At 40.8% G+C, this 20,461-nt stretch overlaps 2 protein-coding genes across 2 annotated transcripts in view; one reads left to right on the top strand and one right to left on the bottom strand.

Annotated features, from left to right (window-relative positions):
* Positions 1 to 572: 572 nt before the first annotated feature.
* Positions 573 to 2,506, bottom strand: LOC102200474 (angiopoietin-related protein 4-like). Its single transcript, XM_005730231.1, has 4 exons — positions 1,991 to 2,506; positions 1,650 to 1,757; positions 1,469 to 1,556; positions 573 to 1,075 (listed from the first exon to the last, which is right to left on the bottom strand). The coding sequence occupies exons 1-4, from the start codon at positions 2,429 to 2,431 to the stop codon at positions 897 to 899; spliced, it is 816 nt and encodes a 271-aa protein (XP_005730288.1). The 5' UTR covers positions 2,432 to 2,506; the 3' UTR covers positions 573 to 896.
* Positions 2,507 to 19,283: 16,777 nt separating this feature from the next.
* Positions 19,284 to 20,461, top strand: part of kank3 (KN motif and ankyrin repeat domains 3) — a 35,209-nt gene continuing 34,031 nt past the window's right edge. The window contains exon 1 of the mRNA XM_005730229.1: positions 19,284 to 19,379. The gene's annotated coding sequence lies outside the window, so the exon portion shown is untranslated. The remainder of the gene's footprint in view (positions 19,380 to 20,461) is intronic.

Genomic DNA, 20,461 nt, shown 5'->3' with positions numbered 1-20,461 from the left:
TTCTTGATCATGACACTAAATACGCTGAACTCAAATAACCTCAACAGTCACCAGATCTCGTTCCAATCCCACATCTGTTGTGATGTTGCTGAACTGGAAATTTACACCATGGATGTGCAACTAACAAGCAGTAACTGTGTGATGCTGCCAGGACAACATGGACCAAATCTCTGAGGAATGGTTTCAGCAGCTTGTTGAATTTGAGCCGTTCTGAAGGAAAACTAGTGTCCAACCTGCTTCTAGCAATGTGTAAAGTGGCCAAATCTTTGCTCCCACCTCTAGGTGGCATCAAAACTTGTGTAGCTTCAATCGTTTGGCCTCAATTCAATTTGGCTTCAACTTCACTTTTATAGTCGGGTTTAAATGCAGTTTAATAGCTGCTCATTTGTGGAGCCAAGTTTCACTGCATACAGACACACACAATGACAGAAATGAATGCCTCATAAGTGAATAATTCTATTTGTTTATCACACTGAAATATAAAATAAAGAGCAAAGTCTAGACTGTCTTCCTGGAGTCATGTCATTCAGCCTCTTCAACCACAAACAAAGAGCCAGGACGTCCTGGTAAGGTAAACTTAAAAGTTTTATTTCCATCCACTTCATATAAAATATTCAAAGTTTTGTACAAATCTATAAAATAAGAAACTTCACATTATTTAAGTACAAAACAAAACAAATGGATAAATCCCTTACAAAGGGAATAAAGTTACACCCGTCAATATGACTGAACATGTCCAATGAGACAATGAGTTATAGCATGGCATAGCATCCATGTGTCTGACCCTGCAGTGAATCAGCAGAGAGCAATGATGTGCGTGTAAACACTCAGTCTGGTTTCAGTCCTTCAGTAGTTCAGCGTTTAAGTTAAAGTCATTCTCTCTTTAGCGCTCTGCTTTAATGGTTTGGGGATGGCGGTGTCATTTTTAGATGACCGGCGTTCAGAGAGTTGCTCTCTCGCTCTGTGGCCGTGGAGAAGGATGCCGCCTGCTTCTTGAGCTGCTCCCTCCTGCTTCTCCTGTCTCTGCTGGCTCGCTGCCCACGTAGGAGGAGATCATCACCGTCTCCAGTCAAACCTGAGAGGAAGAGAAGAGTGATGAGTTTGAGGCTGCACTTTGCATTTCTGCTCACAGTTTGGCGTTCGTTATTAATCTTTGGGAAACTTTCTCTGCCTTGGAAATAAAAGTATGTGCAGTCAACATGTTTTTAAAGCTGCTGCCCTCCTTTTCCTTATCTTTGGACTGTGCTCGCACAGATCTGCCAACAAGTCAGCGCTATAAACTCAGGCGCAAAGGTGAACTTCTTATGTCACTTGTTATGATTCATATGTAGTTCATGCGTGTCTGCGCTCAAGGCTGCCGGTTTTGTAAAAAGAGACTTGATGTCTGAAAGTGCTCTGAGGGTCTAAACTCTTCTGAGAGCAGCACACACACGCGCACGGCTTTAAACTTCAATAGCACAAATCTTACCTGATTCTGTGTGGATCTGCTGAGCCTCGCCCCTCAGTGCCATCTCTTCGTGTCTCCTCCTGTGCGCCTTTACTCTCTTATGCGAAATCTGCAGGACACAGAAACTTCTCGTTAAAGTTTTTTTGCTTTAACGTCTCAGGTGCTGGGGAACGGGTGAATTCGTGGATGTGGTGCGGCTCACCTTGTTCTGCAGTGCTTGTAGTTGCAGACTCTGCTTCTCCAGTTTGTCTTGCTGCAGCTTGAGTTTCTCCTCCAGCTGGTCCACGCGTTTGTCCTGAGCCAGCAGCAGCTGGAGACAACAGGGAGAAACATCATCAGCTTTATGCAACGTACAACATCCACCGGTCTGCGATGGGAGGTGCTTAAATTTGGAATGAACTATTATTTAAAGAGAGAACTCTTAGTGGCTGCCGCTAAAAGGTTTAAAGGGGCTATTCAGGTCTATTAAAATGGGCGTGCACTGCTCTCATGTGTCTACCTGGTTAAAGAGCAGCTACAAAAGCCCTCTTTCCCTCCCCTCACCTGGATCACTGGGACTCCTGAGTGACCGCTGTCGTTGCTGTCCAGCATCCTCTCTGTAAGCGCTCCCTGCAGCCAGTCCATCCTGGAGTTTAAATCCGCTGTCTGCTTCTTCACCTCCTCAGCCAGCTCCGCCAGCCTCTGACTCTCCTCCGGCCCCTCACTTCTGGCCTTCAGAGCTTCATCTTGCTCCCGCTGTTTCCTCTCCAGCTCGGCCACCGTGCCGTTGAAGGCCTTCAGTTTGGTGTTGATGTCGCTCATCTGGACTTTGGCCTTGTCCACGTGCTCCTTGAGCCCCAGGCCGAGCTGGAGGAGGCCGTGGGCCACCACGTTCACATCGTCCCACGAGGCCTGTTTCTCCCGGCCCCTCCTGTCAGTGGGGAAACCAACTGCTGCGTGCACCAAAATGGTCACGAGGAGGATGAGAAGTTGAGGCATCTTCATCTTTGTAGGTCCGATCCGGTGTCAGTGCTGCGTCTGAAATCTGTCTCTGTCTGTTGTGTGTGCTGCTCACTGAGAGGCACTGAGGCTTTTTATAGCTCTGGTAGGAGAGGAGGAGGAAGAGGGGGCGGGGAAAGTCTCACAGTGAGCAACATGATGCAACGAGGGCCTGAATTTCTGGTTATACACTCACTGATGCAGAAAAATGACATGTTTACAGTTTTAGTTTTGAGGCTTAGTTTAGTCTTATGCTGATGATGTCATATTTTTGCCTCTTATTCCCACTCTGTTGGTTTCATTTGCTACAAAAACACTTTGACTCCCCGCTGTTCTCACTGCTGATTCATTTACAAATCAACTATTTGTTTTATTATTTCTGTAATATCGGAATAAATGCAGATAATTTCCAACAGCTCAGGGCTATAAAATGTTCCCTTGAAATGACCCACAGATGCATGTGCCATTAAAAGCAGTTATTTCTTTTTCTTTTGATGGCTGTTTTATTAAATCTTAAAAGTCCTTAAAAGTCCCTATTTTCACATCTGATTGGCTTTTAAGCCGTCCCTAAAACAGTTTCACCCAAAAACCAATGACTCCTTTTGGATTTTTTCACGTTTAAGATTAAAGCCCTGATAGCTGAGCTTAATGACCTCAGTGGGTGAAGACAGCCAGTTGCTGAATCAGGAATGCTGGTGAACAACAGAGGCTGAGGAGTCACTGTGAGAAGTAGGGGAAAGTTCAAGCCTTCGGGCCCTTTTACACACTCGTTCCCGACAACAGAAACCCCGCTCACGCAGACATGAGGAACGTGATGCTGATGTCCTGCCAGGCGCTCAGACTCACACACGCACGTGTCAGCGGCTCACGGCTCCTGTTTCACATTTAATCACACATTAGGCTCAGATACTGTACTTCTCTCAAAGCGCTAAGCAGCCATCCGAGAAATATGATGAAATGCACATGTCCAAATGTTTCTACACCCACTGTATGTTAAGGTATCACTGGATTAGAGTAAACTTGGGAGGTTTCATGCTGCGGGGAAGAGAAAGGCTGGAAAATGTAATGACAGCGAGTATTGTAGAGGGATAAGGGAGTCAGCCAACAACAAACAACTACATGTTTACCTAAAAGGTCAGTGTGGTTAATGTTTGACTGGAGTCACTAAGTAACAATATGTTGTTATGGTGGAAAATTAATACTGAAAAAAATTACTTGCAAGTAAAAGTGAAAGAAACCCTCGCTCTGACTTAGAAGAGCAAACTTGCATTTCCACTGTACATTTTGTCCAATCATAAAAAAGACGCGTTTCTCCTTTAGCCTCTTTTAAACCCTTAAAATTGTTGTTTATCCACATGTGTCATTATGCAGAGGTGCACTTCTTGTACCAGCAGGATTTGAGTTTTTACATGATGAACCTCTGCAGGGAGCAGGGTACTTCCTGGATGCTGGACACCCGGTGCACGTAGGCCTCCCTCCCGCTGCAGGCTGCTGTTCTGCACGTATCCTCCGAACCCGCTGCACTCAGCTTACGTGAACCAGACCATTGTCCTCAGTCGGATGCACAGGCGGGTCTCCGTCCTTACTCAGCTCTATCGGAACACTATGTTCGCATTAAACATGAGGCTGTGCTGCTTGCATGTAGCTCATGTCCCGTGAGGAGATAAATGTGACCCTGCGTGATGCAGGGAGCTGCAGGAGGGTCAGCACAGCCAGCAGACACAGGAGGAGGACCTGCGTAAACTGGGAACCAGTTTTTCCAGTCAGTCTGTGCTTCACTTTGGAATGACTCACTCAGCGTTTTGGGAACTAAAACAGACTGTATACAAAAGAGGCCAAGCTTTCCGACTTCTGTTAGTTAGCAGGCAATCATCTGTAAAAATGAAAGTACTTGAAGCCTCGCACATTTGTATTTTGGCCACCACCGCGTTAGTTTCTTGAAGCCAGAAGTTACAAGTAACGGACTAATAAGCTACTCACTCACCCAAACTCAAGAACAAGCTTCTGTACCACACAGCGACTCCTGATATCAGTCAGATAATCCATTCAAACGCTCCAGAAGGCTCCAGTAGCAGACACCTGACAGTCATCATGGTTACGCCCCTGACTTTGTTTTCCAGGTGGATGAGTTATAAAATAATAGGTATAACCACAGAGACCAAAACTGTGTTTTGTACCAGCAGGTAAATGTGCTTTTTAGTGCTGTTACATTTAATATGTCAACACGGGAGATGACTCGCTTTGAAATGCAGTTCAAAGGCTGCACCTCGATTTAAGCCGCATGTGGTGTTCCTTTCATGTCAAACAGTTTTGTTTTTATGTTCAAAAATCACCATTCATAAGAAAAACTGTAATTACACATATAGTATCACTACTTCTCAAGTTTGATTTTTCAAAATAAAATGAAATTCTTGACTAAACTTTTTGACTTTGATTTGTTATTTATTTTTCATTTGTAGGTTTTTTTGATCTGAGCTTAAGTGTGAGTTCTAGAAATTATTGTGACCAAGAAATGATGAGATGAAACACAGCACACTGCTGATCACAGACTACTTTGGGTCAAAGTTACCAGGTTATTTGTTTTGAAGGACAATCACAATCTAGACTCAAAAACATATTTATGTGAAAAATGCTCGAATTTGATGTAATTCTTTTTAAATTTACATAAGTAGAATGTAAAATGTTACATTTAATGGACTCTGGTGAAATTAAATTTTCTTGATTGCTTTATATTCAGTTTATACCAAACATTTTTTCCTTAATGAATAATAATTTAAATAAATAAACCTTTGATTTTTTATATTTCACTTCTATTTAATTAAAAATGATTGCATCTTGTTTATGAGCTTGTAAGTTTAGCACAGATATTTGGTTTAAATCGTACATTTTAATGCTACAATCATTACTAAATATAGCACACTTCACTTTCGTCATTTATTTAATTTGGTACTGTGGCAGAGTTCAAATCTAGAGTGTAATCGCCTCCCTGCGTATTTCTTTTTAGGCTTTTATATGACGACACCCCCATAAAAACCAATGCTGTGTAAAGATAAAAGTGTTACATGATGTGTAATTTACTGTGTCTATCTTTGAAAGGACCTCCATCATCACAGGGTTGGATAGCGCTGTCTGTCTGATTACAAAAAACACAAACATCAGGCTCTGTTCATCTGTCGTTTTAAAATCTCAAACTTGTAGGAAGTCAAAACAGCTTCTGTTGTCTAAAATAAGCCCTGAAACCTCCTTCCTTTGTTTATTACCCATGAGGGCACGGTAACTGTGCAGATTACAGCCACACAGCATGTCCCGTCAGATCTGCACATGTACAGTGCATGAGTTTCCAGAGCGGGGGATCGCAGGAAGACGGTGTCCTCAGGCACCAGTGGGTTAGTGTGTGAAAGGTCAGGATGTTGCTACATGTCTGGTATGTTGCATCAGCCTCTAGCGGGCATGAACTATTCCCATACTATTCCCCCTGAGCTCTGTTTGAGCCCAGACATGCACAGCGGGAGACCCAGAGGAAGAGCCGGGACTCTGAACCCAAGCCTCTAAAAGCAGGCAGAGGCACAGCAGCTGGATCAGCATGTAACCATTATCTTGTTTAGTAATTATCAGGAAACTCAAACAAGGAAATTCTCGAACAACCAACCTCAGCAAAGTGTTATTCATAGAACTCTGAAAGGAAGCTTTCAGACTTTAAAATAATCTGATGGTGGTGGCCAATTACAAGGGTCTTAATCCCTGGTCAGGTGTCAGGTAAGTGGCATAAAGATGAGACAAGAAGCCTAAATAAGCGCTGTCCATTTGCAGCTTGGTAAACCCAGTCCTTTATTTTCTTTATCATATTGTGCTATGGCTGCCATCATTCCATGAAGCTCAGAGATTTCAAGGTATTCTCCTCCACTCCTGGGATATGGTCTGTTTCTTCCATTTTCATGTCAAATGTGTTAAGAGCTCTTTCTTACTTGGCTGTAACCAGAAGTGCCCCCAGATTTATTATCCTTACCTTGATGCTGACCTACACAATGAATTTACTTTACTGAAATAGCTTGAAATTTGATATATATGCAGGGAGTTAAACTGATGCCAACATCCACTAGTTAAAGCCAAGCCTATACAAATAATACAAAACGCATACAGGTTTCTGTAAGAAGGCATCAGTTGCCTGCATTTTCATAGGAATCTGCAGACATTTGAACAGGGATCACCAAGATCTTAAAGTGAAGTCTGAACTTTATGGGGAGCCAGCGCAAAGACGACAAATTAGGTGTCACCTGAGACCACTCGGAGGACTTGGTAGGTACCTTCGCAGCTGGATTTTGTAACCGATCCAACAATGAAATCCTGACGCCCAGATACAGTGAATTACAATAGTTCAACAATGAGTTGGACCAGTCAGTTTCCCAGTGTTAAGTAAAAGATAACTAGCAGCCATCCAGTTCTTAAGGATAGATATATTTAGAAAAGACATTTACAATTAGATATCATCCACTTAACGTTGATATGAAAGGTGCAGAAGATAATAAATACAGTTCAAACAGTACGGGCGCCAAACCAGAACCTTGAGGTACACCATAGGACAGAGTGGCAGATGAGGAGACGTAGATAATGCCGTTAAACCGAGACGTACAAGAACAGTCTATTCACCTGCACCTCTCTTTATTAAAACGTCGATTTGTTTCTGAAGAAGATAAATCTCCATCATAAAAATCAAGTCTGATTTCACTTTTTGTTTATTTTCATTATATTATTGATTCATGTTAGTCTGGCTCCTGTTTTTCATGTCAACTTTTGGCAGAGAAGAAAAGTGGGTGAAAGGTAATGCTCGCGCACAGCTCGTACGCAGCTCGCGCACAGCTTCATGTGTTGATGTCATGTGGGATTCATTAAAAACAGCTGTTATTCACAATTGCAAGGCTGCTGCTCCATTCGCTGACTTTCTTCCCACTGACCTTTTACCTAGTTTCCACAGGCTCGCAGCATCCCTGCTTTACGACTCACTTTGGGACTGGTGGTGTTTTTTCTTTTACACTTTCTGAATGCACTTTAACCCAGAATGCAGCACCGTTTCCTCAGGGCGTCCTCCCTCTGATCAAACAGAGGAGCAGAGCCAAAGACATGTAAGTCAGAGGTTAGATTTGTGTTGACTGCAAAAACATGCTGACTTTTCGTGTTGATGTGAGCGTGTTAATTGAATTTTATGGCTGCTGTAAATGCCCGAGCATAGTAAAGTAGCACTTTGACTATTACCCAGTTTTCCTAACTCTGTGTAAAAGCATCAATGTGTAAATCAAGCATCCACACTCTTAGGAAGGGACAAGAGAGAAGTTTCACACTTTACTGGAACCATTATTTTATTTTTTTTAAGTTAAAGCAAACAGATGTTTTTAAATAGTATTATGATTAGTTTTTATTCCTTGAACTATAAAAGTAGTACTTCATTTTTACCCCTTTCAGGATATTTAAGATCCCCCCCACTGGTTTCCAGGCGCCTCTTCAAAAGCTTCAGCTTGTATTCATGCAGATTTTGAAGTTCACTTGGATCCTTGTCCTGGTGTAAAAGCAAATATCTTCTTTAGACATTTGCATCCAGGATTTGTTGGCATTGTGTTGCAAGTATAAACCTGCATCTGTGTGCAAAACAACATTACCAACCCAAACAAACTTCCCAGTGCAGATGTTACTTTTGCATAATTGTGGATGAGATCACAGATACGATCTGAAAATGTTCTTTGATATGTTGTTTTGACTCCCACTTTGTTTTTATAAGAAAGGAAAATCGCACAATGCTGTGTCTCGACCTGCGTTGCATTCAGCAGTCCAACCAGTAAACACTAAAATGACAAGCGGGGGGAAAGGTCACATCAGATGAAGGTAAAACACAGAATAGGACCATGTGTGTAGTCCATATGCTGGTGGTGCTGGTGGTGGTGAAGGTTGTTTTGGAATAGCTGATGGAAATTTTGAAAGTCACTGGACATCCAAGAAGAGGAGGAGGAGGAGGAGGAAGTGGCACAGTGGGAAAAAATAAGTGGTTTAAAGCACTGAGCTTAAAAAAAAATGTGGGCAGGAGAAGTGACGGAGAAACAAAAGGAACTAGAAAAATTTGCATTTCCTGCGAAAATGCTGTGTGGATGCCTTAACGCTGAGGATGTCTGCTGAAAAAAGCTGAAAAAATTGAAATTTACAACAAAAAAAAAAAAAATGTTGCCCTGAGCAGGATTCAAACCTGGCCCTCCTGGTCTAAGAGCAGTTATTTAGCGCACTGAGCCAAACTCATTCTCACAAAGATAAGGTGGAGAGATTGCCAATTTTGCTGAAATGAGCAGAACCTGCTGAGAATTGTGCTGATAAGTGGTGAAGAGGCTGCAAATTTTGCAGAAAAGAGGTGAATAAGCAGAATTTCTGCAGAAACGAGGTGAAAATTCTGCTGAAAAGAGTTCAATCAGCAGAATTTCTGCTGAAAAGAGTTGAAGGAGCAGAATTCTGCTGAAAAGAGTTGAATGAGCCGAATTCTGCTGAAAAGAGGTTAATCAGCAGAATTTCTGCTGAAAAGAGTTGAATCAGCAGAAATTCTGCTGAAAAGAGGTTTTTGCTGAAAACAGCTGAAAAAGCTGGTATTTTTGCTGAAAAGTGGTGAAAAAACTTAAAATTCTAATGAAAAGGGGTCAAAAAGTTTAACTGTTAACTGAAAGAAATGTTGCCATAAGAGGGATTTGAACCCGGGCCTCCCAGTCTGAGAACGGATGCTCATCTCACTGAGCTAAAACACAGGTCAACCTGGCAAGGAAAATCAGTGAGGCCACTGATGATATGGCAGAAATGGGCAAAAAATATTGCAAAAAAAATTCAATATCTCAAAAAGTATAGAAGTTATGAGCACCAAAAGTCATAGCCGGCATTAGCAGAAAGAGCAGAATTTTTTAAAGTTTGAATGGCGAAAATCGGATGAAAACTGTGGGAGTAGTTCCACGGCGAAAAGTGTACGGAAACACCCGGAATAATAAAGAATAAAGAGAAACAGGAACTCAATAGTGTGGATGCCTTGTGTGGGCATCCACACAATGAGGGACAGATGTTCTTTATCAAACATTTGTCTAAGCTTCATTTAGCATCATTTCCATGAGTTTTCAGTCAGTCTGAAAATGTCATTAATCAGCACAGGCCACGGCCCGCCTTCTAGATCCTAATGACTCATTTAAGGCTTAATGAGACTCAGTGGAGAAGTGAACGTTTTATAAGTTTGTGAAAAACATGAATAATTGACATGAGGCACACTTCAGTCATTGTTTGGTGTAGCAGTTACACCCTTTCACCTAAAACAAATGCATCTTAGGCTGTTTTCATCTGAATTTCATCACTAAAGTAATCTGCTGTGGGTGTGGTGCACAGTGTGCTTGTTGTTCTTCTGTAAGCGATAGGACCACATTCCCATTAAAAAGATTCCCTTTACCAAAACTCTGTGGGACTTTCCACTCTGATTTGTGGTTGCCAGATTACTAAAACCCACAAGTTTGAGTTCTCCACCTTGTTTAATAGTCTGATACTGATCGCACATGTTTCAGCATACTCACACTCAATAAAAAGAAGCAGGTATATTTTTGTTATTAACCAGGTATTAAGCTCTGATCATGGGTTCACTTCACCCTCCATCCCGTTACTCTGCACTCTGATTGGTCGTGACTGCTCCTGGCAGGCCACGCTGCTGTTTTTACACAGCTCACCTTTTACCCAGAAACTGGGAGGAAAGCCCTCACATGTGTGAAAATGAACAGAAAACAAATAATAAGTGTTGGTTACCGCATGTGTAGAGATTAGGGGCATGGGCAAGAATCAGCCCTCTGGTGAGTGTTTGCATTTTGTCTGAATATTCAAATTTCATGGGATTCATATGATATCCTACAAAGCTCTGTTTGTGAGCAGCTCAGAAGAAATCAATAAAGTTTTTCAGTTTTTAAAAATGTAATCTTAGTGGTTTCTAATCCAGAAAAACTGACTGAAATGTTAGTAATGGATATGTTTAGTAAAACACTAACATTAAAACTGCTAATAAAATTGATTTAATTTATGTAACTTTTATCATTTTAATTTGATTACGTAATGTTTTGTGAGTGAGTACTGTGAAACAACAGTTTGTTTCCTGAAACTATGAGTTCATTTATGAGTTTGACCTCAAATACCTTAATTGTTCTAGTTTTTGTAACTGTTAATATTTCTTTTTGTAATGTTGATCCAGGAGTCATCACCAACCAGAGGATGAATTCACCTGACTTTGTTGAGGCTGTAGTTTTCCTACTTTTCCTGCAAATATTCACAAACTGCACAGTCTCGGATGTTTCTGTCTTCAGATCCAACTGTTTGAAGCATTTCTGTGAAATCTATGGATAGTAATGTTCCCATCAAGATGACTTGTACTGACTCAGGAGAGCTCCAGGCTGTTCTTGTAACACAACTATCATATCAGAGAGCTCCAGTACTTGTTTGAACAGGACTTTTTTCCATTGCAGCATCCAGAGCTGCTAAAGTGTATTTTCACAATAAGAGAGGGAATCTGTTGTGAGGCAAGTTTAAATGACTCATCTTCATAAAGCAAGAGGGTGATGGAGAGTTTCCTAAATTTATTTTTAACCCCAATTTAACCCCTAACAAGAAAACACGTAACGAGGCCAAGAGTGACGGAAACTCTTTCGGTTATGGGAGTTCCCTTTTCTGTTAAATGTGAATTTTCTTGTCAGTAAAATGCTGAAACATTTGAAAGATAATAACTTATAAAGTAGAAATCAGTCATTCTTTTAAACAGGCTTGTTCTTATGTGGCACTTTTCTGCTCTGGTTTATATAACATGCCTCATTCACACACGCTTTATTCTGAGATTCAAGATTCACATGCTATTGAACACACTGCAGAGCAACTTGAGGTTCAGCATTATGCCCAGTGATCTTTTGACTGGAGCAGCCAGGGATTGAACCACCAACCTTCATGTTAGCAGATGACCCATTCTGCCTCCTGAGCACCCTCAACACCTTAAGCCAGTGGCTCAGAGAGCCTCGACAGGTGAGGCATTTAATGAATCTGATGTTTTTTTAGGGAAGATTAACAAACTTCAAGAAGCTAAAATGATGTAATTCTTGATATAAAGGTCTCCTGTGATTCCGACTCTTCTCTGATCGAGTTTTAAAGGAAAAATGGTCAATGACAAAATAATCATTACTATGATGTAGAAATAGGAATCTATAGCCACTTAAACTAGATGACTGCATCAGTTATTTATTTGTAAGCTTGTTTTTCTTGGAAATTCTGAGCATTTATGTGCGCAGAGGCCTTGAGACCAATGTAAATGTGTTTATGACTCCTTCCTGTGTGGCCTCATTCTGACTCTACTTGAGAAAACACATTTTGCTGCCAGCGTTTTCTTGGACTTTGATGCATACTCTGAGCTGATAGACAGGTATACTCCTACCTCCATCCTGTACGTACAACTAACTGCTCAGCAGGGAAATTATTTTACAGGTTATTGTTCTGATAAAGAGCCGCTGCTGCTTGGCCTCCAGCTTTGTTTTTCCTCCCTGGCCGGTAATAGCGTACAAAGGTTTCTACAATGTTACCATGAAATGCGGCAGTGCGAGAAACAGCAGAGAGGAGTGGTACCACTGATGGTACAGAATGTGCAGCAGTTTTTATTGCAGTGTTTGTCAGCATTTTAATCATTTCTCAGTTGGGAACGATTGGAACGTGCTGTGATCTCAGGTTTGTGTTTACAGGTGGTTTCTCTGGCCCCAAGTGGCCACATTTTTTTTTTTCATCCATCATCCATGAACAGATTGTTCTAGTGTTTTACTCAAAAATTACAAATAATTTCCTGATGAACTTCTGTTTTAGTAAGATCACTGAAAATCTACCAGGAGAGTCTCCTCTGGTGTTGCACAGAGCAGGCGTGGAGCTAAAGCTCAGACTGATCCGAATGATAACTTCCTGGCTTTGTCGTGTTTAATGCACATTGCATGTTCGTTCTTGAAGACAAACCATCGCGCTGATGGAAGTAATGACTCACTGAGAGAAACCTTGCCAACACACAAACAACCAGCAACCGCCCTATGTTTCTGGTGGGATGAACTGGGTGTTGACGCCATCCGTGATAACAGAAAACCTTTGATTTGTGGCAATATTAGCAAACAAAAACGTTATGATATATTACCACATGTCCTGTGAACAGCTTAAAAGCTTCAAAAGGACCTTGAGAGAGACATGGAAAGAGAGAGACTTTGCCCACTGAAATCAAAGCTCTTTCTTGGGCATAATGGAACTCCAGATTTTTTTCTCCCACACATCTGTGTTTAAAAAAAATTAAAAGGTTAAAAGGTTGACTTTAGCTGATGGCAGTCTCCTCTTCTTTTAGGAGGATGAGGGTGTGTCCATCTTTTTTAGGCATGATCCAAGTCACTGTGAGGGTGACCTTCTGAACCAGAAGTCGTGCTTACCTGGAGGAAAAAGAAGCCATAAAACCTTTCAGTGCTTCCAAATTGCTGCAGCTTCCTCCATCTGTAGGATCCATCAGAACATCTCCTCATGCGAACTCCTGCACGTCTGTAACTGTGGCTGTAAGAAGAAAAACAGCAGCAACCTGTAGGAGACGTGCAGAACCATTAGCAGGAAAATGCACTGGTATACTGAAATAATTTTATAAATTTCAGACCATTTCTACAGTTTACAGAGGTTACAGCTGGGTGGGTCATGACCACACACAACAAAGAAATAAGTGAATGAGTGACTAAGTAAGTGACTATGGTGCCAGACAGGCTGGTTTGAGTAATTCAGAAACTGCTGGTCTGCTGGGATTTTCCCACATAACCAGGTTTACAGAAAATGGTCAGAAAAAGAGAAAAATATACAGCTCTGGGTTTCTCTGGGTGAAAATGTTGATGTAAGAGGAGAGTGGCCAAAACTGCTTTGCAGATAGGAAGGCAAGAGTAACTCAAATAACCAATTGATAAAACCCAGTTAAGGAGAAGAGTGTTTCTTAAAAAAAAAAAGGAGTGAATGAGGAAAGACAAAGGGCCCTGGGTTGGAATTGTGTCTCGCAGCACATCTCTTGCTCAACCAGGCGAGATGTACTGGAGCCTCAGAAGAGCATCTCTGAATGCACAACATATTAAACATTTAAGCTGACGGGCTACCGCAGAGCACACCAGCTTCATTCCCTGTCAGCTATGAACAATAAACTGAGGCTACAATTTGCACAGGCTCCCCAAAACTGAACAATTCAATTCAATTTTATTTATACTTACCATATATAAATATACCATATTTATACTAATCACAACAACAGTCACCTCAAGGTGCTTTAAATTGTAAGGTAGACCCTAATAATAATACATAATACATACAGAGAAAACCCAACCATCATATGACCCCCTATGAGCAAGCACTTTGGTGACAGTGGGAAGGAAAAACTCCCTTTTAACAGGAAGAAACCTCCTGCAGAACCAGGCTCAGGGAGGGGCGGGGCCATCTGCCGTGACCGGTTGGGAAAAATGTAACCTTGTGTAACATGTAAGATTGGAAAAATTTAAAATGTTTGTTGTGATGAGTCTTAATTTCTGCTGTAGGGTCAATATTTGGCATAAACAACATGGATCTATCCTGACTCGTATTAATGGTGCAGACTTGTAGTGTGAAGTAATACTGTAGTAATACTGTACTGTTTTCTTATCACACTTTGAGCCCCTTAGTACCAACTGAGCATTATTTAAATGCCACAGCCTGCCCGAGTATTGTTGCTGACTATCTCTATCCCTTTATAACCACAGTGTACCCATCTTCTACCTGCTGGTTCCACCAAGCTAACACTCCTGGTTTCTTTGGGATGGAAAATATCATGTCAATATAGACCCGAATCTCTGAGAGTTTTTCCAGCAGCTTGTTGAATCTGTACTTTGAAAGAAAATGCAGTTTTAAAGGCAAAAGGGAGTTCAACACTGACAAGGTGTAACTTCTTTTTTAAATGAATGTATTCAGTTGAAGTCATTGTTTGTTTTTGCCTTGTTTCATTGTAGAGACCAAAAGTTTTATGTTTTGATCCAAGTGGGGGAAAGGGTTATCTGTGTATGAGTGTTTCTTAAGAAGTGGACCAGGTCACAGGTCTTTCTACCAAGATCACAGAAGCAGCAGCTTTGCTACTTCTAAGTATCTGTTCCTCCAGAGTGGGATAGTTTGGCTCCAGAGATATGAACTGTTGAACTGCACTGCTCTTCCCGTCCAGAGCCTGCTGTGTTTTCAGTGTCGTGTTGCTCATTAATGTATTGACACAGTGTCATGTCGACCCTGCTGGGTCACACTGACCTGAAAGCATTGTTGCTTCAGCCTTCCTGTCCAGCAGCTCACACTCCATCTTATATCAGTCAGATCCAAACCAAGGTTCAACAATGTGTCACCTCTGCAGTGTTACAGTTCACAAATTGCTTGCCTCTAACCCAAAATCAAACAAACTATCTTGCCAGCTTTCCCCAGGTTTAAAACATCTCATGTGCTTCTCAGAACTAATGATAACAGGTTTCATTATAACCACATTTAAAGGCAGTTTGACATTGTAATCTCAAACATTTCTCTCTGTTTCCAGGTTGTTTAAATACTTTTTTAAATCATATTTTTGTGTGTCAGTCAGTAATAAGTGATACAATATTCTATAAGAAAACCATGAGCTGAGATTTTGATGATTGTGACTCTTGTGTGTTCTTTCAAAGCTCTTCCTAAAAAGAAAAAAAGAAGAAGTTTTTTTCTTTCATTGTTATAGCTCTGTTCTCTCACCCTCATCCCATAAAGACTGTGTGAGGTGAAGAAATGGTCGTGTCATCACTGTGAACTGTGTAAGTTCCCCATAAAACAGGCTTATAAGCAAAAAGGAAACTGCTTCGGGAGAGGGAGAGGTGAACTGTAACTAAGTCAAATGTTCCTTTTTCTCTCATAGTTTATGGTTTGTTATGGCAGCAAAAACAAACCAGATGCTGGATGGTCTGGCTTCCCAGCAGCAGAGAAGGAGTGGCATTGTTCCCCTATTGTTTATAGATTTGGATGAAGGATGGCAATTTCTTGCTTAGTCGTGGGTCCAGGGTGGGGCCCTAGTAACGATCTGTGCAAGGTAATATGGACCACTGATCTTCTATCTTGGTCTTGGTCTGGCCTGACACCAAGGACCAGTTTGTCTTGGAAGACACTATCTGGGGCAAATTTCTCCTGGATAAGGTGAGATGTTTCGGGCAGGCCTGACTGGGAGCCAACCCAGGGCATTATATCTTTTGGCTGATATGGGAACGCCTCAGCATCCACCCCCAGAAGAGCTGGAGGAGGTAGCAGATGAGGGTCTGGGTATCATTGCTTAGACTGCTGCTCAGTGACCTAAAACAATGGATGGATGAATGCTAAACCCAGTAATAAAAATTTATATTACACTTTTTGAGAAAGCAAACAACAGCTCTGTGTGATATGAAAAAGATAATAAATGGTTGAGAATGAGTGTATTATTTGAATTTTAATATGTTGATTGTTTGAGCTGATGCACAAATAAGAAACAGGTTGAGTAGACTCCAACAAAAATGCAGGCCCAAACTTTGAGCCTCAAGGCCATAAAAACAGATTTCACAATTAATTGCCGTGTAAGCTTAACAATGGTTACAATTCACCATTAACAAGGTTTTTTAAAAACCCGTGAATCCTCAGAGACACATTTGAGAGCTGAAAGTACAGAGTAATGTAGCGTTCATTTGAGGTCATTTCTGTGGGAAGAAAATCCCTGTGGACAGACCAGTCATCCATAAAAGTTCTTGGATTAAACCCTCCCATAACCACTGACAGCAGTAGTTTCATCTTTGGGGCCATCAGTTTGATTACCAGCATGAAAGAGCTCTTAGGTTTGGACCCAAACTTAGTCCTAATTGCACGCTTATGTTTGACTCATGCATGAATACTCCTATAACCCCCGTTGTGACTCTGTTCTGCACGCTGTCCTGCTGTTAAATTTCACGCAAACAGCAAAAACAAAATGCTCTTTATGTTGAACTTGCTTCATAGCTCAGACCAGAGGACCACTGCAGTAATGAACATGGAGCAAGGCGATGAATTAGAAATGACTGAAGATACACAAGAGCTAAATGCAGCTGTGCACACCCCAAAATACTGGATGAACTCAACAAGCATGTCAGGAGAATGATGCAACATGATAATCCTTAAGTTTTTATTTTTTTTTTATAGAGTCTTTGCTTTGACGGTGATCAAAATGGTGAGAAATAACCAAAACTTACAGCAGAAAAAGAATTTTGGGAATCAATTTGAGATATTTTAACATTTTGTTATGGTGCAGGGCTCTTCTCCCTAGTTAGTCTTTGTTACACTTCATTCAGACTGGTATCTTTGTGTGTGGCTGATGTCTTTTTATTGTATTAAAGCCAATATTTTCATTCTTTATTTCACTGAAATGACCCTTTACAGTTTCTTTGTTTGGTTTCAAATATTTTGGCTCAGTAAGGTTTCTTTTAAATTTTTAATTCAGTATAAAACATTTGGAAGCTTCTTTGTCACAGCCACTTTAGGAATCTTTATTTTTTTCAGGCGTCCTGTTTGTTGTATGTAGAGAATCCCTGTGAGTACCTTCATACTGGAAAGACCACAGCGCCCTCAGCTGTTGGATGGCAGGTGATGCAGTTTACAGTGCTTTATGAAGGTACTTTCGAATAATAAGTCAATCATCCCCTTTTTGAGGCCAGGAAGAGACACTCAATCCTTGGACGGTTTTGTCAATTTAATATCTTGAAATTTCGAATTAGGCATGTCAAAATCTCAACTTATTAACTCAAAATTCTGAGTAAATACCTCAAAGTAGGACCCAAAATACCCAGTAGGAGTTCAGTTAGACTTGACCAATAACAGCGTCCCCTGCCCTGTGGTTGGTGACGCTGTTATTTGTCATTAATCCTTCACTACAACTGTCAAAGCACCAAATGTGGGCAAATCTCTTGGAATCATGTTTTTTCATCCCTCAGGCAGACAGTCTAGAATAAATCCGCCACAAAGGCGTCTCAAGAAACTTTATTTTTAACCTCTCAGCTCCCAGTTTGGACTCAAGAGACAGACACCCTCTCTTCTTTAAAGATTAGGCTTTAAACTTTCCTTTTTGACAAAGCCCATAGTTAGGGTTGGATCAGGTGACCCTGAATCTTCCCATAGTTACCCTGCAATAAGCCCAGGCTGCAAGGAGCTTCCCATGATGCACTGAGTGCTTCTTCTTCACTGGCCTCCTTAATCATTAGTTATTATTCATCTCTGGTTCTCTTCCACAGCGTATCTTTTGTCTGTCTTCCTCCCGTAGCCCCTAACCAGTCACAGTAGATGGCCAACCCTCCTTGACCCTGCATCTGTTGGAGGTTTCTTCCTGTTAATTTAACAACCAAACCCTTTGAGTTAAAGAAAAACTTTGATCTCAAAACCAGAAATTTTAACTTGTGTTGGGCTTTTTATTTTATTTTATTTTATTTTACAATGGCACAAATGACCTTACATGCAAGAAACAAAAGAAATATTGAAAAATGATTTATGATTACATGCCAGATTTGGCGCCATTTGACCAAACTGACAAACAAGTCCCGCCTATGTGTCGTCGGTCCCTGGGGGCTCCACACAGGGTTCCTGATTGGAGCATTCAGCTGTTTGTCAGTGTTCCTTCAAGATGGAATTAGCGGCAAACTCTCCAAAACCTACGTCAAAATATAATCTGTCGTTGCAGCTAAACAGGAAATGACGGAAAAGAAGGCCTCTGCATTCAAAATAAAAGCCAGTTAAAGCAACATTTCATTAGACGTTAAACCAACATACTTATAATAAAATATAAAAACATAAAAAGCAATTAAAGACAAAATAAAAAGTTACAAATTGTTATAAATAATATATAAAATTTAAGTATACACTTTTAAGTCTGCTTTTGAATGTAAGCATAGTTGCAATTGCTCTGAGGTCAGCAGGTGGTTTGTTTTAAAAGTACCTGAATGCATCCTGAGCACTAATTTTCTGAGATCTGCTTTGGGAACAGTTAAAAGATTTGCAGCCGATAACCTGCTACAACATAAACAAATCAGCGCCTCAATTGTTTTCAAGCTTCAGCTGACATTACCCCCCCCCCCACCCTTGATATTCACTCACACTAATAGATACACAGTATGCTCACAGAAGATGATTTTCATAGGTTAAAAAACAAAACAAAACCCTGTAAGACAAGGAATATGTATAAACACCAATGATTCTTTTCCAAATCCTCATCACTCTGTGCATCCGACAAACACACAAGTAGAGTGGTAGAAAGCAACGCATCAGTCATGATATAAGCAGTGGTGAGTTTGAATTATGTTTGTGTATGCTCTGCCGTGTTGAAAGAAAACCTGTTTGTTGGACTTATTTACTGATCAGACAATGATCTTTACTAAAAATCATGCAAATGTTAAACCTACTGTATTATTACTGTATCACTACTGAGAAATAAAATAATAAAATGCATGTTTTAGAAAATCAATTTTACAATACAAAAGCATGAATGAATAAATAAATAAATAAATTAAAAGTTCAATGCTCTAAATGTATTTATAATATCAGACAAAACATTAGATAACTGAAGCTGACAGGTCTGTCATCAGCGTATACACAGGAGCTGTGATAGAACGTGATTTAAGAAAACGAGATTAGAGATGCAAATGTATACAAGAGATAAAACAAACCCCTTCAGTGCAACGTGGTCGTTTTATTTTGAAATTCTAAATCGGAAACACATTTTAAACTTTTTCGGTAACTTGACTCAAAGGCTGAAGTCAGGGGGTAGGAGTTTTTTTTCCCCTCCCTCCTTCTCCTCCCAAACTTTTCTTACCTCTCCTGAAGTTATGACAAGCCTCAGTGTGACTGGACGGAGGGCAGCCACAAGGTAAGACAGCAGTGCCCGAGGGGGTCCATGGCTGTATTGATTAGCTGATTATTACTAATCGAGCCTCTGGCCAAAGTAGTTGTGTTTTATTAAACAGAGGCTGCTGCAAACTGTTCCAGTGGATTATTGATAATGTCTGATTTTGTGTTTGCCTCTGGAACCTTATATATAATATATACATTTTTAAATTATTTTAGATGCTCCCTTTTTAAAATTTAGAGTCTACTCAGACTCTATTTAGGTTTTACTGAACTGTCTGAGTGGATGTGGTTTGTACTGGCTCCCTCGCCACTAATTTGGCAAACTGAAAATAGTTTTTGTTTCCCAAACAGGGCTTTTCTCCCACCACTGCATTTGCTATGAGAACCATTCACTTTAAAGCTGTGTTTTATTGCCTGCGGCTGTCTCACATTAGAAATGACAGGATTTAGGTCACTGTTCGTGATATCTTCTGTGGTTTTCTTGTTGTGTTGTTGTTGTTGTTGTTATTGCTGTTGCTTTGACTTGTCAAACCTCAGACGAGCCACTTCAGTGCGCATCTCCTTTTACACCTCTTCCTGCAGGACACACTGCAGCTTCTTCACATGTGAAGCAAACTAAATGTAGCTTCAGTAAAGAAGGGAACATCTTTCTGTGCCAGACATTGTTGTGGGAGGGGTGAGGCTGCTTTATAGGACGGAAATCCCCCTCCATCCCAAGTCAGCACCCCCAATATCTGTCCCCCTGGCTGCTTTCCTGTCTTATAATAGAGTGCTGTGATTCCAGTGTATGGTTTGCCCTGTAGCTTTGCTGGCTTCATCAGCCTCTCACTATGAATCACTTGGGATGATGGACGGCCTGCAGCCACAGCTCCGGATGTTTAGCTTGAAAACAGCACTGCTTTAAAAAAAATCCTAAGTGGCAGCGCTGTTGGGGGCGTGTTACATTAAATACCAGTGAGGTGATGAGATATTACCCTCAGAGGCTCTTTTTTCCTTTTTTATTCACACATCCATGAATTTGAAGGTTTATAAGACAATAAAAACTTTTGCTGCATTTCTTTTCGATACAAAGACACAAGTTTTTACAACTCGACTTTGATC

Source organism: Pundamilia nyererei, unplaced genomic scaffold (genome assembly GCF_000239375.1).
Source record: "Pundamilia nyererei isolate P.nyererei 1_Seehausen unplaced genomic scaffold, PunNye1.0 scaffold00036, whole genome shotgun sequence".
NCBI lineage: Eukaryota > Metazoa > Chordata > Actinopteri > Cichliformes > Cichlidae > Pundamilia > Pundamilia nyererei.
This window is presented reverse-complemented; position numbering and strand designations above follow the sequence as displayed.

Coding starts and splice junctions, on each gene's coding strand:
- LOC102200474 (XM_005730231.1), bottom strand. CDS start 2,431: ATGAAGATGCCTCAACTTCTCATCCTCCTCGTGACCATTTTGGTGCAC. Junction 1,758..1,990: donor CAGGAGTCCCAGTGATCCAG/GTGAGGGGAGGG, acceptor TGTTGTCTCCAG/CTGCTGCTGGCTCAGGACAA. Junction 1,076..1,468: donor GCAGATCCACACAGAATCAG/GTAAGATTTGTG, acceptor TCTTCCTCTCAG/GTTTGACTGGAGACGGTGAT.